The following is a 16,253-nucleotide window of genomic DNA, read 5'->3' on the forward strand; positions in this document are numbered from 1 at the left end:
AAATATAAACGCAACACTTTTGGTTTTGCTCCCATTTTGTATGAGATGAACTCAAAGATCTAAAACTTTTTCCACATACACAATATCACCATTTCCCTCAAATATTGTTCACAAACCAGTCGAAATCTGTGATAGTGAGCACTTCTCCTTTGCTGAGATAATCCATCCCACCTCACAGGTGTGCCATATCAAGATGCTGATTAGACACCATGATTAGTGCACAGGTGTGCCTTAGACTGCCCACAATAAAAGGCCACTCTGAAAGGTGCAGTTTTATCACAAAGCACAATGCCACAGATGTCGCAAGATTTGAGGGAGCGTGCAATTGGCATGCTGACAGCAGGAATGTCAACCAGAGCTGTTGCTCGTGTATTGAATGTTCATTTCTCTACCATAAGCCGTCTCCAAAGGTGTTCCAGAGAATTTGGCAGTACATCCAACCAGCCTCACAACCGCAGATCACGTGTAACCACACCAGCCCAGGACCTCCACATCCAGCATGTTCACCTCCAAGATCGTCTGAGACCAGCCACTCGGACAGCTGCTGAAACAATCGGTTTGCATAACCAAAGAATTTCTGCACAAACTGTCAGAAACCGTCTCAGGGAAGCTCATCTGCATGCTCGTCGTCCTCATCGGGGTCTCGACCTGACTCCAGTTCGTCGTCGTAACCGACTTGAGTGGGCAAATGCTCACATTCGCTGGTGTTTGGCACGTTGGAGAGGTGTTCCCTTCACGGATGAATCCCGGTTCACACTGTCCAGGGCAGATAGCAGACAGCGTGTGTGGCGTCGTGTGGGTGAGCGGTTTTCTGATGTCAATGTTGTGGATCGAGTGGCCCATGGTGGTGGTGGGGTTATGGTATGGGCAGGCATCTGTTATGGACGAAGAACACAGGTGCATTTTATTGATGGCATTTTGAATGCACAGAGATACCATGATGAGATCCTGAGGCCCATTGTTGTGCCATACATCCAAGAACATCACCTCATGTTGCAGCAGGATAATGCACGGCCCCATGTTGCAAGGATCTGTACACAATTCTTGGAAGCTGAAAATGTCCCAGTTCTTGCATGGCCGGCATACTCACCGGACATGTCACCCATTGAGCATGTTTGGGATGCTCTGGACCGGCGTATACGACAGCGTGTACCAGTTCCTGCCAATATCCAGCAACTTCGCACAGACATTGAAGAGGAGTGGACCAACATTCCACATGCCACAATTGACAACCTGATCAACTCTATGCGAAGGAGATGTGTTGCACTGCATGAGGCAAATGGTGGTCACACCAGATACTGACTGGTATCCCCCCCAATAAAACAAAACTGCACCTTTCAGAGTGGCCTTTTATTGTGGACAGTCTAAGGCACACCTGTGCACTAATCATGGTGTCTAATCAGCATCTTGATATGGCACACCTGTGAGATGGGATGGATTATCTCAGCAAAGGAGAAGTGCTCACTATCACAGATTTAGACTGGTTTGTGAACAATATTTGAGGGAAATGGTGATATTGTGTATGTGGAAAAAGTTTTAGATCTTTGAGTTCATCTCATACAAAATGGGAGCAAAACCAAAAGTGTTGCGTTTATATTTTTGTTGAGTGTATATATATATATATATATACACACACACACACACACACACACACACACACACATTTATTGTTATTTACATTAATTATTAAGATCCTACTGTGTTATGTACAATTTGTATATGTTCAATAAAGCCATATCATAAACAGTATTTACATTTTAACGGCGCCTGCAGGAGGGCATGCGCGTGCGCATACATGAGCTTTTGACAAGAGCAGAAGTTAGCTTTAGTTAGCGTGTGTGCTGACATCCACAAAATGTCTTGTAAATCACTTCAGAGGTGTTATCAGGTTACAAAAACAGCATTTTCAATTTTAGAAGTGTTTATTTCTCGCTACCTTTTACATAAAATATGACAAAGAGACTATATTTACACACAAACGAAATGAGGTTTGCAGCTAGCTAGATCAGCCACTGACGTCACGGTGCCGCGATACTCTGATTGGCTGCCACACACACACACACACACACACACACACACACACACACACACACACACACACACACACACACACACACACACACACCCCAGCCCACCCACCAAAAACAAATAAGCAGAATGAAACAGAATGTGACTTTTTAACCTCTGGCAGTAATAGGACTGGACTTATGCATAGACAAACAGACGGACGGATGCAAAGTCTTCGAAATACCCGATGGCCATATCTGATGGTCTCGGGTAAAAATAAAAAACTAAGAAATCACAATCCACATAAGTATTCACACCTTTGCTCAATACTTTGTTGATGCAGCTTTGGCAGCAATTACAGCCTCACGTCTTCTTCAATATGATGCCACAAGCTCAGTGCACCTATCTTTGGACAGTTTGGCCCATTCCTCTTAGCAGCACCTCTCAAGCTCCATCAGGTTGGATGGGGAGCATTGGAGCACAGCCATTTTCAGATCTCTCCAGAGATGTTCAATCAGATTCAGGTCTGGGCTCTGGCTGAGCCACTCAAGGACATTCACACAGTTGTCCTAAAGCCGCTCCTTTGATATCTTGCCTGTGTGCTTAGGGTCACTGTCCTGCTGAAAGATGAACCGTCGCCCCAGTCTGAGGTCAAGAGTGCTCTGGAGCAGGTTTTCATCCAGGATGTCTCTGTACATTGCTGCATTCACTTTCCCTCAATCCTGACTAGTCTCCCAGTTTCTGCCACTGAAAAACATCCCCACAGCATGATGCTGTTCCCACCATGCTTCACTGTAGGGATGGTGCCCGGTTTCCTCCAAACATGACACCTGACATTCACGCCAAAAACTTCAATCTTTGTCTCATCAGACCAGAGAGTTTTGTTTCTCATGGTCTGAGAGTCTTTCAGGTGCCCTTTTGACATCTCCAGATGGGCTGCCATGTGCCTTTTACCAAGGAGTGGCTTCTGTCTGGCCATTCTACCATACAGGCCTGATTGGTGGATTGCTGCAGAGATGGTTGTCCCTCTGCAAATTTCTACTCTCTCAACAGAGGAATGCTGGAGCTCTGACAGAGTGACCATTGGGTTCTTGGTCACATCCCTGACTAAGGCCCTTTTCCCTGACTACTCAGTTTAGATGAGTAGCCAGCTCTAGGAAGAGTTCTGGTGGATCTGAACTCCTTCCATTTACAGATAATGGAGGCCACTGTTCCATGCTCACTGGAACCTTCAATGTTTCTGTACCCTTCCTCAGACTTGTGCCTTAATACAATCCTGTCTCAGAGGTCTACAAATGAAGAAAAATGAAAGCAGGAACAGAGAAACATGCTTATTGCATGAATATTTTACTGGACATCATATTTGTCACAATTCACGTCACAAGTACAGCTCTCAAAAGTTCTTGATGTTCATCAAAATAATATTTGCTGCTACTAGCCTGGTACCGAGGATCATCAGGGTGCACAGCCACAGCCACGTCGCCCAGCATGGTCTCAGGGCGGGTGGTGGACACCTCCACCTCTCCATCTTAAACCCACAAAAAGAAAAATTCCAGCTTAAAAAGACCAAGTGCAAGCAGACAGTAACTCACATTAATGTCCATTAAAGCTGTCAGAAGATACTGACCACAGCCTTCGATTGGATATACAAAGGTGAAAATGGTTCCAAATGCCACTCGGCTGTCGTACCCAGGAACAGACAACAATGTGGGCCCAGACAGCATCTTGGAATCAACCTGATGAGATATTTAAACTTCATTTCAAGTTTATGGCAAAATACAGTTGGCAGTTAATAAACAGTAAAGTCTTTAGGGCAAAGCAGCAGAGAAACAAAACAATGGAAATCAGCACAAACACAGGAGTGATGTCATCTCCTCCAGCCTTTTCTGTCCCTCTGAGGGGCCAAGAAAAAAAGTCACCTGAAAATATGTTAAACGTTTATACAGTTGGCCCTCCCCCAAAGGTGGGAAGAAAGCTTTGAGAGCGCACTCACTGACTTAAATGTGACACCACAGTGCGTCAGTGTTACTCCGTCTAGTTCCACTGTAGACAGCAGGACAAATTTAACTCTGCTACTGACAAACAAGACTCAACTGAAAGGGATTTCTGCGCGTTAACAGATGTGCACCAATGTCTCGTAATAAACCAGTGCACAGTGTCCACCACAGCTGCCTGAGGTGAAGCAGCAAGATGAAGTTTTTCTTACATTTCCATGGAAGTTTACATTTATGTTATGCCAGGTTTAGCCTGTGCAATCAGGAACAACATAACTGCTGAACAATCATACTCCCTCAGACCGTGTGGGTGTGGACAACAGCGCAAGAGATTATTGTTATATCCATGGACACTGAAACTAATAAACCTGTTGGTTGGATAAAATTATTTAAAAAATAACATTTTCATTAATGTCCTCACTTGGTGCACATCTTACTTACACATTTTCTTTGTGTCACATACAATAACATCACTTCAAATCTTGTTTCTATGAAATATGGGGTCTCACAAGGGTCCATTTTAGGCCCCCTGCTATTCTTCCCATGCTAAGACTTTGGTGAAAAACTGGATGCCTAGCAACTTCTTACTTTTAAATTTGGACAAGCCTGAGACGATGGTCATTGGTAATATGAGACACAGACATCAGTTTGAACAGCTAAAACTAAACCGAGACTCATATTATATGTCAGTGATAAAGTGAAAAACCCTGAGGTGATCTTCCATCCCATACTGTCCTTTTTTTTTTCCCCTCTTTCTGAGGTGCTGTTTCTGAAAACAGACCTGGAAACAGGGTTTTTGTCGATGTCTGCTGGACCACTGGAAAACTACATTTCCTCCCAAGATGGCTGGCCTGAAGGACTGCAGAGAAACAAGACTTCAAATTGGCTTAAAAATTTGGGGCTTTTCTAGAATCAGATCTGTTGTGAACTCTGTTTTGTACGCTATGTTTTTCTGTATTGTATTTTGTTTTATCCTCTCTGTTCCTGTTAGAATAGCCTATAGGCAGTGGGTCTTCCCTCCGAGTCTGGTCTGCTTGAGGTTTCTTCCTCAAAAAACAACAATGAAGTGACTTTGTTGTGATTTGGCGCTATATAAATAAACTGAAATTAATTAATTCCAGCTGGATTAAATAATTAACAAGTAAAATATTGAACGAATGAATGAATGGATTTATTCAACACACAGACCAAAATGACAAATTAACCTCACAGCAAAAACAATCCGACAAAGCGCCCATGTGACTCAAAGGGTGTGGGCAGAAGCAAAAGCTTATAAACACCCACCTCTTTAACAAAAGAATTTTATATATATATATATATATATATATATATATATATATATATATATATATATATATATATATATATATGAATGATAACTGACATAAAATTTAAAGTAATCACTAAACTAAGATTTAAAAACACAAACATGCAAACAGCAATGGACCATGCACAAACCCAAAAAACCAAAACAAAATCGATAAACCTAATTCATCATGCTACAACAAGTAATTAAATGATTTTGAAGAGCCTTTTGAAGTCAACCAAGTTACCGAGCGACTTTATGTTATCCGAGCACAAATTCCAAATTTTAACACCTTTAACAGAAACACAATGACTTTTTTGTGTAGTTTGAATCTTCGGTTTTTGAAATAATAATGTTCCTCGCAAATTATGACTGAAGTCCCCCATTTTGAACAGGTCCTGGACATGTTGTGTTATGTTGTGTTAGGTTATTTTTTTACTTTAAACATAATTTGTATTAAGCTATAGTCAATCAGGTCCCAAAATTTTAAAATGTTTAAACAGACAAACAATGGATTTGTAGGCTCACGATATGGTTTATCAACTACATTCTCAGAAATGTGAACATTTTAAAAATTAATTTTTCCCAATGCATTAATTTGCAGACTCTATGCAGTTGTAGGGTCTATTTCAGGCACCTTCTCTCGACTGTTGCTGATAAACTGGTTGTTGTAATGTGACACAATCACAGTGTGGATTCTGGACACATTGAAAATAAGCGCTGCAACTCTTCCACTCAACAATCCGGCAACCGGTTTAATGAAGTATGCCGCTCACACGTATTACGGCGGCTGCAGTAATGTGCACTGTGCACACAACTCTCTCCACCCTCTACTGGCCTGTCCTCACACTGTACACTCAGGCTGAGCTGCAGAGCCGAGTTTCATATACATTGGTGACAGGGGTATGAAAGGGGGAGAATAAGGAGAAGGATTCTAGGGGCTCATGACTGACCGGGGCCCAGAGAGGCCCCAATACAATTATAATCCTGACAATAATATGGGGGGTGGCCTAGTAAGATTTCTTTTCATGGGGCCCAAAACCCCTGGTGGCGCCCCTGGTTGGGGATGTAATACCGAGTACGACCAAACAACACAGAATAAGAACACTTAATGTAAAAACTGATTGATGTGACTATTCAAGAAGCAGGAAGACCATCCTAAAAAAAAAAGGCTCCTGCACTTTTCTCAACAGCCAGTTTTTATTATCGAGCTTCAAGTTATTTGTCAACTATATATTGTTTTTTTAAACTGGTTGTATGTGCTCTACAGACGTGTACAGGGAGGTGCACCTGAACATTGGTCATACACGAGCTGTGAAATCCCCAGAAGACTAATGGGCCTTTCAAACTGGAAACGGCAGACGTATCAGGTAACGCCTCCCAACGCGTGCCACCTCCTAAAGCACTCGTGACGTCACATCGGACGTGGTAAGGTGACAGAGATTTTCACTTTTTTTCCGAAGCCTGATAAAGCTGAGTGATCACCATCTTGGATTTGATTCTGCAGAACCACAATAAAGCTTAAAAAACAGAAAAAACTAGCAGCACTCGGAGAGCGCAAACCTCCGCCAAGGCCATAGGGTCACTGACGTCACATGGAATACCCTTTGGCAAAGAGACTTATTCCACGTCGTTTCACGCATCTACCGTCATGTTTCAGATTCAGTGGTTAAACCCTTAGATCTTCAGCAAATGTATTTATAAAGAGAAACTGCATGAAATACACAAGCTTTTTTTTATTTTCTAATAAGTTTATTCAATGAGGACAAACAAATGCTAAATTATTGTTGTGTTTTAACTTAATTTTTGTTCAGCCTTTGTGACCTGTCTTCATGAATTTAGATGCAAAACTGTTGAAATTGGCCCTATCCTGCAATGATAAACAATCCTTAAAAAAATTACTGGATCTGGATCGTGTTCCGGATCATTACCAAAATTTAATGACTTCTAAGTTAGGCCAAGATACACCCCTGGTAAAAATTTCATTGAAATCCGTTGAGGATTTTTTGAGTAATCCTGCAAACAAACTATCCAACCAACCAACAAACGGATGCGACCGAAACCATAACCTCCTTGGCGGAGGTAAAAAGTTTGAACAAGTCTCCCATCACCCTGCTAGGAGAAGCGTTTTCTTCAGTGAATTTTCAGAGTGACGCCAACCTGAGGGAGGTCCGATGAGATGGTGGGATCGATCGAGCCACAACAGCGGCCAGAGCCGCATGATGGAGCCAGGGTTCAGGCCTCATCCCCAGGCAGAGTGAGGCAGGCAGCCGGGGTGATGGAGCAGACCCACTCAGCCCGCAATTCCTCACTTTTGGATATATATAAAAACACAGTTTATGCAACAGAGCTTACTTCTGGGCAATTCTATGGTAACGGAATTACAATAGGAGCAAAATCTGGACATATGGCATCTAACCATGACAGATTAGCTCAGATTGTAATTCCGTTACCGTAGAATTGCCCTTCTGCAAATTTGACTGAGGTGAGAATAATTTATAAATAATTTGTGACATGCACTTCTGAATGTTTAATGCTCAGCTAACGTTAGCTTAGCGTTTTAACTGTAGAATCGCAGTTGAGCTGAGTGAACGTTTTAACTTGTAAATGGTTCTATTTTTTTTTACCAAATAAAGCTGCAGTGTTTTTGTTACTTCTGAGGCTATAAAAACTAAACTTTAAATAACTTTAAAAAAATTTTTTTTCTTTTTATTATATTTAACTGTTTATTGTTTCTTGATATTTTAAGATATCTTTTTTTTATTTGTCCCACAATCAGGAATATTTCCTGTGCAGACGCACTTCAAAAAACTTCAAGTGACTTCAAGTTCTCCTGCATGACACAGTGTGTGTACCAAAGTCGTGCAAGTGTCAGGGGTCCTTAACAGATGACCAAAATGAGCTCTTCAGGTCTACTGTCTGTATGAAGCGGAAGAGTTTCTATGTGCACGAACATGAACGTGCATGCACACACACAGTCACACACGCAGAATGCTGGGCATTGAGTTGAAATCACATCTACATCTAAGAGACTTCCGTATATACTGATGTGAAGACAGAGCACCTCGATGTCAGAGATGGCAGACTGCAGAGCACAGCTCCAGTTCACCAGCCGCTCTGAGCGATAAATCAGCCCGGCGTCACACAGCTGAATGAAAGCCTCTGTCACAGCACTGCTGAAAACCTGAAGGATTAAAACAAAAACAAAACACCCTTCAAAAGGAGGCGATCACTTCAAACAGTGACATATTTAACAATCCACCACTTCCATTTGCAGAACATTTTATGTTTAATGTCTGTTAATCAATGATTATACAACAGTATATGTCAAAGTATTCACACACTTATGTTGTTTGTTACCTTTACAAGGCAAGAAAGTAAAGCAGTATTTAAACTATATAACGGTGCATCCAGGAAGTATTCACAGCGCGTCACTTTTTCTACTTTTTCTTTGTTACAGCCTTATTCCAAAATGGATGAAATTTATTTAGTTCCTCAAAATTCTACTCAACACCCCATAATGACAACATGAAAAAAAGCTCTTGAAATTTTTGCAAAATTATTACAAATAATAATAATAAAAAACTAAGCAATCCCATGTACATAAGTATTCACACCATTTGCTCAACACACTGATCATCTGCAGAGGAATGGTCTATTTGAAGAGTTTCAGTCAGGTTTTAGAATTCATCATAGTACAGAAACAGCATTAGTGAAGGTTACAAATGATCTTCTTATGGCCTCAGACAGTGGACTCATCTCTGTGCTTGTTCTGTTAGACCTCAGTGCTGCTTTTGATACTGTTGACCATAAAATTTTATTACAGAGATTAGAGCATGCCATAGGTATTAAAGGCACTGCGCTGCGGTGGTTTGAATCATATTTATCTAATAGATTACAATTTGTTCATGTAAATGGGGAATCTTCTTCACAGACTAAGGTTAATTATGGAGTTCCACAAGGTTCTGTGCTAGGACCAATTTTATTCACTTTATACATGCTTCCCTTAGGCAGTATTATTAGACGGCATTGCTTAAATTTTCATTGTTACGCAGATGATACCCAGCTTTATCTATCCATGAAGCCAGAGGACACACACCATTTTGCTAAACTGCAGGATTGTCTTACAGACATAAAGACATGGATGACCTCTAATTTCCTGCTTTTAAACTCAGATAAAACTGAAGTTATTGTACTTGGCCCCACAAATCTTAGAAACATGGTGTCTAACCAGATCCTTACTCTGGATGGCATTACCCTGACCTCTAGTAATACTGTGAGAAATCTTGGAGTCATTTTTGATCAGGATATGTCATTCAAAACGCATATTAAACAAATATGTAGGACTGCTTTTTTGCATTTACGCAATATCTCTAAAATTAGAAAGGTCTTGTCTCAGAGTGATGCTGAAAAACTAATTCATGCATTTATTTCCTCTAGGCTGGACTACTGTAATTCATTATTATCAGGTTGTCCTAAAAGTTCCCTGAAAAGCCTTCAGTTAATTCAAAATGCTGCAGCTACAGTACTAGCGGGGACTAGAAGGAGAGAGCATATCTCACCCATATTGGCCTCTCTTCATTGGCTTCCTGTTAATTCTAGAATAGAATTTAAAATTCTTCTTCTTACTTATAAGGTTTTGAATAATCAGGTCCCATCTTATCTTAGGGACCTCATAGTACCATATCACCCCAATAGAGCGCTTCGTTCATAGACTGCAGGCTTACTTGTAGTTCCTAGGGTTTGTAAGAGTAGAATGGGAGGCAGAGCCTTCAGCTTTCAGGCTCCTCTCCTGTGGAACCAGCTCCCAAGCTTATAGTTAGGGCTGGATCAGGTGACCCTGAACCATCCCTTAGTTATGCTGCTATAGACTTAGACTGCTGGGGGGGTTCCCATGATGCACTGAGTGTTTCTTTCTCTTTTTGCTGTGTATGCACCACTCTGCATTTAATCATTAGTGATTGATCTCTGCTCCCCTCCACAGCATGTCTTTTTCCTGGTTCTCTCCCTCAGCCCCAACCAGTCCCAGCAGAAGACTGCCCCTCCCTGAGCCTGGTTCTGCTGGAGGTTTCTTCCTGTTAAAAGGGAGTTTTTCCTTCCCACTGTAGCCAAGTGCTTGCTCACAGGGGGTCGTTTTGACCGTTGGGGTTTTTACGTAATTATTGTATGGCCTTGCCTTACAATATAAAGCGCCTTGGGGCAACTGTTTGTTGTGATTTGGCGCTATATAAATAAAATTGATTGATTGATTGACTTTGTTGATGCACCTTTGGCAGCAATTACAACCTCAAGTGTTCTTGAATACGATGCCACAAGCTTGGTGCTTTGGTCAGTTTTGTGGGGAGCGTCGGTGCACAGCCATTTTCAGATCCCTCCAGAGATGTTCAATCAGATTCAGGTCTGGGTTCTGGCTGGGCCACTCAAGGACACAGAGTTGTCCTGAAGCCACTCCTTTGATATCTTGCCTGTGTGCTTAAGGTCACTGTCCTGCTGAAAGATGAACTGTTGCCCCAGTCTGAGGTCAAGAGCGCTCTGGTGCAGGTTTTCATCCAGGATGTCTCTGTACATTGCTGCATTCATCTTTCCCTCAATCCTGACTAGTCTCCCAGTTCCTGCCACAGAAAAACATCCCAGAGCATGATGCTGCCACCACCATGCTTCACTGTAGGGATGGTGCCTGGTTTCCTCCAAACATTTCACCCGGCATTCATGCCAAAGAGTTCAATCTTTGTCTCATCAGACCAGAGAATTTTGTTACTCATGGTCTTAGAGTCCTTCAGGTGCCTTCTGGAAAACTCCAGGTGGGTTGCCATGTGCCTTTTACTAAGGAGTGGCTTCCGTCTGGCCACTCTAACATACAGGACTGATTGGTGGATTGCTGCAGAGATCATTGTCCTTCTGGAAGGTTCTCCTCTCTCAGAGGAATGCTGGAGCTCTTACAGAGTGACCATCAGGTTCTTGGTCAACTTCCTAAGACCCTTCTCCTTGATCACTCAGTTGAACTTCTTCTATTTGCTGATGATGGAGGCCACTGTGCTCATTGGGACCTTCCAAGCAGCAGGAATGTTTCTGTACCCTTCCCCAGATTTGTGCCTCAAGACAATCCTGTCTCAGAAATGTACAGACAATTCCTTTGACTTCATGCTTGGTTTGTGCTCTGACATGCACTGTCAACTGTGGGACTTCATATGTAGACAGACTGCTGCAAAATACGTAGCAGACAGGAACCAACATGTATGATTTTAGGTTTACAAATGTTTTTCACTGTTACCAACTGTGGCAGCAAAAAAATATTAGCGGACTAAGTTAGCAGAACTAAATTTAGTGGATGCTAACTGGTCCACTGATGGTTTCTGAAGTTAGCTGAAAAGCTAATCTGCTAACAAAAAAAGTTAGCTCCGCTAATTAGCGGATTAGCAGAACTGTGCCCACCACTGACCGAAAGAACAGACACAACACCCGGTAAATGTTTGAATGTGAGCCTCATAATACGTTCACTGACAGCACTAACATCTGACACCACTGGAATGAGCTGGTCTGTCACAGTTAAGTGCCACTTCCTCCGAATGCTGTCTGTTGGAAGCACGAGGCAGTAGGTGTATCCACCCACAGAGATCCAGACAAACTCACTCACACTTCAGACAACTGCGCTGTCTGAAGTGTGAGTGAGTTTGTCTGTTGATGTTTGACCTTGTGATGGACTGGCAGCCTGTCCAGGGTGAACTCCACCTCTCATCCATTGACTGCTGGAATAGGCTCCATCTCCGTTCCACCAACCCTGCCTGTGACTTGTAATTGGAATGAGCAGGTATACAAAATGAACAAATTAATAAATGGTAAGGTTTTGTGTTTTTATAGTGCCACATCTATGTAATACAAATGCCTACTGCAGAAGAACCATAGACTACACTGGACACATGACTTGCAGCAAAGCATGAGTGGGAGCTGCACAGGTTGCCCCATCTGTGGTTGATATAGAGCTTGAGTGAGAAATGCCATTTGGTGGCATGCCAGAGAGAGCAGCAGCACAGCACATTTATGGCTCAAATTTATTTACAGTCAACAGCAATCCTTTGAACAGTTTGTTGTGGGATCTCAGGAAACTCCGTATTAAAATGACTGTATTTAGAGGCACTTTTTATCCATTTTTGTTGTTGTTGTTGTAAGGTGTCAAACATTGACCATGCTTGCTAATTTGGGAGGGCGATCCATTTCCACCCAGGATGATTAAAAGACCTGTTTCAGACTTTTTATTTTGTTTCACACATTTCACAGTTTGTTAAAGCTCAAAAATATGCTTCAAAACAACCTTATAACTTCATCTTCATGAACCACAATGATGCCGAAAAGGTAAAACAAAAGTATTTTGGTTTATACATTTGGAAATGTTTTGGTGTAAACACAGCTGAAGGTGTTTTATCAAGCTATTATTATTGTTATTGCTACTACAACAGGTTTTTCAACATTTTATTTATTATTTTATAGTAATAGGGCAGCGCAGTCTCGCTTGAACTCCGACGTGAAATCACGGGATTTGACCACATATGGGGACAGCGACACGAACACGGCAGAGGATCCCCGATTGGAGTGCGGGAGTTTCAGCAGAAACCATTCGGCCCGGCTCGGTAAACTTTAAAGCATACTCGCTGTCACCTTGTGGGCCTGCCGGTTTAAAACGGTTTCTGCTGAAACCCCCATCCTCTGAATGGTTTGTGCTGACACTCCCACACTCCACCCGGGTATTAGTCTCTTCTCACAAACAATCAATTCTAACGGAAAAATGGTGTACCGTTTTGTTTTTGGCTGCAATCACCGAAGCAGTTGCAAAAACTGCAGTTTTTTTTGGTTCCCAGTGGAGAAGGGAAGACGAGGTGAGTGTTAGCCTACACAGCTAATCAGAGTAGCTGCGTTCTCGCTCCTGCAAAACCGCCTTGACATGTCTGAGCTCTGGGTCATAAACAAACCACAACACATGACCACTTTCCACTGCATTGTCACTTTTTTTTTTTTTTTTTTTTTACATTTTCAGTTTGTTTGTGTGTAATTCGCCCAAAAACTCAGAGAAAGTGCCGTGTTTTGGTCCCCCGAAGTAGAGAAATTATGTCATATGCGTCATTTTTTACCCCTTTAGCGCCCGCCCTCAAACGAGACTGCGCTGCCCAATTGATGTAGTTTACACAAGCTTGTCGGGAATTTAATGAGTGCAAACATGCAGAGTATGCAGTTGGCATCTTACTGGGTCCATGGTGAAGCAGGCCCTGCTCCAGTCCAGAGAGGCACCCAGTCGACGAAGCTGATGGTAGATCTCTTCACCCTTACTGCGACACACAGGCACAAGAGTAGCACAAAACCCTCCAGCTATCATGTTCATAAGTAATATGCAGTAAAAATATGGAGACTCACTCATTCTTCCAGTCCCACACCTTCTGCAGAAACTCCTTTCTGGTGAAGTCCTGCCTGTGCTTTCCTTCTTCCCTCAGGAGGCTCCTCTCCACCACTGTCTAGTGCAGACACCATGAAATGAAAAGTGATCATAATCACTGGCCTCTCTGCCAAAATAACTGACCATCACTACTTATTCTCCACTGAAACTTACAATGTTGGAAGAAAAGCAAAGCTTTGGCTACTTTTGCCTTCACGGAAACACAATAAAGTCCAAATGCATCCTAATAAATCATGGGCCAGAAAGGTTGGTCACAACCACCAAGGATGGCAAAATATCAGACACAGCATTTTGATGAACTATCTATAGGGACATCTATAGGGGCATTGTGGCCATCACAGAATGGGAGTTGTAGTCAGGCAGGGGTCAGTGAAGGATTTCACAGGAGTCAACATTTAAAAATGTGCTAATCATATTGAAATGTATACCACAATATTTTAAAAAGGTATAGTTTGGACCATCTATGACATATATTATGGAGTAACAACAGCAAAATGGTGACAAAGGTCAATTTTGTAGTTCATAACTCCCTTCAGCTTCTGCCTTGTTTCATTTTATTCATCACAACAGATCCAAGGTGGATCTGCATGTTGATTTGGCACAGGTTTTGTGCCAGATACCCTTCCTGACCAACTCTACATTATGTGGCGAAATGGCAGGGGTGCCCTTGAACAAGAAGATTTCTTCATTGGCAACAAACCGACAACCACTTGACCTGTCCAACTTTGTATAGTTTGCTCAGAGGTAAAAAAAATTTGTTTTGGTAAAAGGTATTGTCATTTTGGGCTAAAATGTTTGATCAATTGTAATAACAAATAATGTAAATTATTGGTTGAGCTATTAGGATTAATAAATGAAATAGTTTTGACTGAGTTGAATGCTTGGTGTTCAAAGTAATACTCAAACAAGGTCATCGTCTGTTGGATTCTATGACATAATACTCTATAATATGATATCTAAGCAGAACAGGTGGTGCAACCTCACAGTCCATTCCTATGCAGGACTCTAGTGATTGTCTTCTTTGATACTACAATTCATGACTTGGCTAAGTCATTCATTAGTGTCTCTTGGCATTTGTTCTGGGAGTTTTAGACACATCTCTCACTAGTTTCCTTTCCAGAGTCTATGAAATCTTTCGCTTCCTACATCTGACAGGCTTGTTCTGTACTATGTAGCTCTCTTTGAATCTCTTGAAGATATTTCTCACTCCAGTTCTTGACACTTGGAAAAGCTGTAATATGGCATATCCAGAAAGTTTTCACAGCGCTTCACCTATTCCACATTTTATGTTACAGCCTCATTCCAAAATGGAGTGAATTCATTCTTTCCCTTCAAAATTCTACTCATAATAACATGAAAAAATTTCTTTATTTTATTGGAAATTTATTAAAAATAAAAACTAAGAAATTACATGTATTCACACGCTTTACGCAATACATTGATGATGTACCTTTGGCAGCAATTACAGCCTCAGTTCTTCTTGAATATGACGCCACAAGCTCAGTGCACCTACACTGCCCTTCAAAAGTATGGGTTGCATAAAGGCCCCTTCACACATAGTGCAAAGTGTGGTCAAATACGGCGAAACAGTTCCAATTAGTGCACCACAAAACAATACGCCGATGGGCAGGCATGCACGATCCTGGTGAGAGGGTTCGTGCACACGACAGCGTCTTTCAAGCAGCAACACAGTACGAGGTGCACTACACCATGCCACTAATGTGGAATAAATAAAAAATTAAAACCAGCCGGTACCTGTGGAACCACACTGCACCGCTGATGTGGATTAAATAAAAAATAAAATCCAGCTGGTACCAGTAGAACCACATTGCGCTGTTGATGTGGAATAAAAAAAAAAATAAAAAAAATAAAAAAAAAATACCACCCACAGGATTCATACCTGCACTTCACCAATTGCCAGCCCGAAACTTTACCGCTGAGATACCGTCACTAGCCTGTAAATGGTGCAGGGAAAATGCCTGAAATCAACAAAGAAATGGATGTATTTAAAAAAAAATAATAAAACCATACACTATAAAAAACACAGCATTTTAGATTGAATCCCTCTTATCAAGTGAACAATACAAATATGATCCATCTGTTCTGCTGGCGCGTGTCCAGCAGATGTGGAGGGCGTGCCAGAACTGACACCCCATTATATGGAACAGAGCTCACGTGGGTGACGTGAAAGTCAGATCGCCCGTTGCGTGTTCTGACCTGACTGGGGACAGTGCGCGCGCTCCCTTGCTGCAGCCCATAGCATATATCACTGTGGCAATATATGTTCTTATTTATGTCCATGTGATGACACCAAACAGACACACATCTGCCAACATCACAGTGGGCTGTTGTTAGTCCAGGTCTGTCCAAACAGTACGTGCTGTTCAGCTGGGATGTCCAGAATGACAGATCTCCACAGCTGTTTCAGTGGGCGAACACACCTACTGTTAGTTCAGCGCACACACACCAAAGACACACTCGTGGGGACAAATTTCACTGCCAG

At 42.0% G+C, this 16,253-nt stretch overlaps 1 protein-coding gene across 1 annotated transcript in view; it reads right to left on the bottom strand.

Annotated features, from left to right (window-relative positions):
• The window catches only part of vars2 (valyl-tRNA synthetase 2, mitochondrial), a 136,903-nt gene that overhangs the window by 78,414 nt on the left and 42,236 nt on the right, over positions 1-16,253 (bottom strand). Inside the window, 5 exon segments of the mRNA XM_034160910.1 lie at positions 3,447-3,535; positions 3,635-3,743; positions 8,372-8,491; positions 13,544-13,625; positions 13,711-13,808. Coding sequence (XP_034016801.1) covers positions 3,447-3,535; positions 3,635-3,743; positions 8,372-8,491; positions 13,544-13,625; positions 13,711-13,808 — 498 coding nt within the window.

The sequence above is a fragment of the Thalassophryne amazonica genome, chromosome 20 (genome assembly GCF_902500255.1).
Source record: "Thalassophryne amazonica chromosome 20, fThaAma1.1, whole genome shotgun sequence".
Lineage (NCBI taxonomy): Eukaryota > Metazoa > Chordata > Actinopteri > Batrachoidiformes > Batrachoididae > Thalassophryne > Thalassophryne amazonica.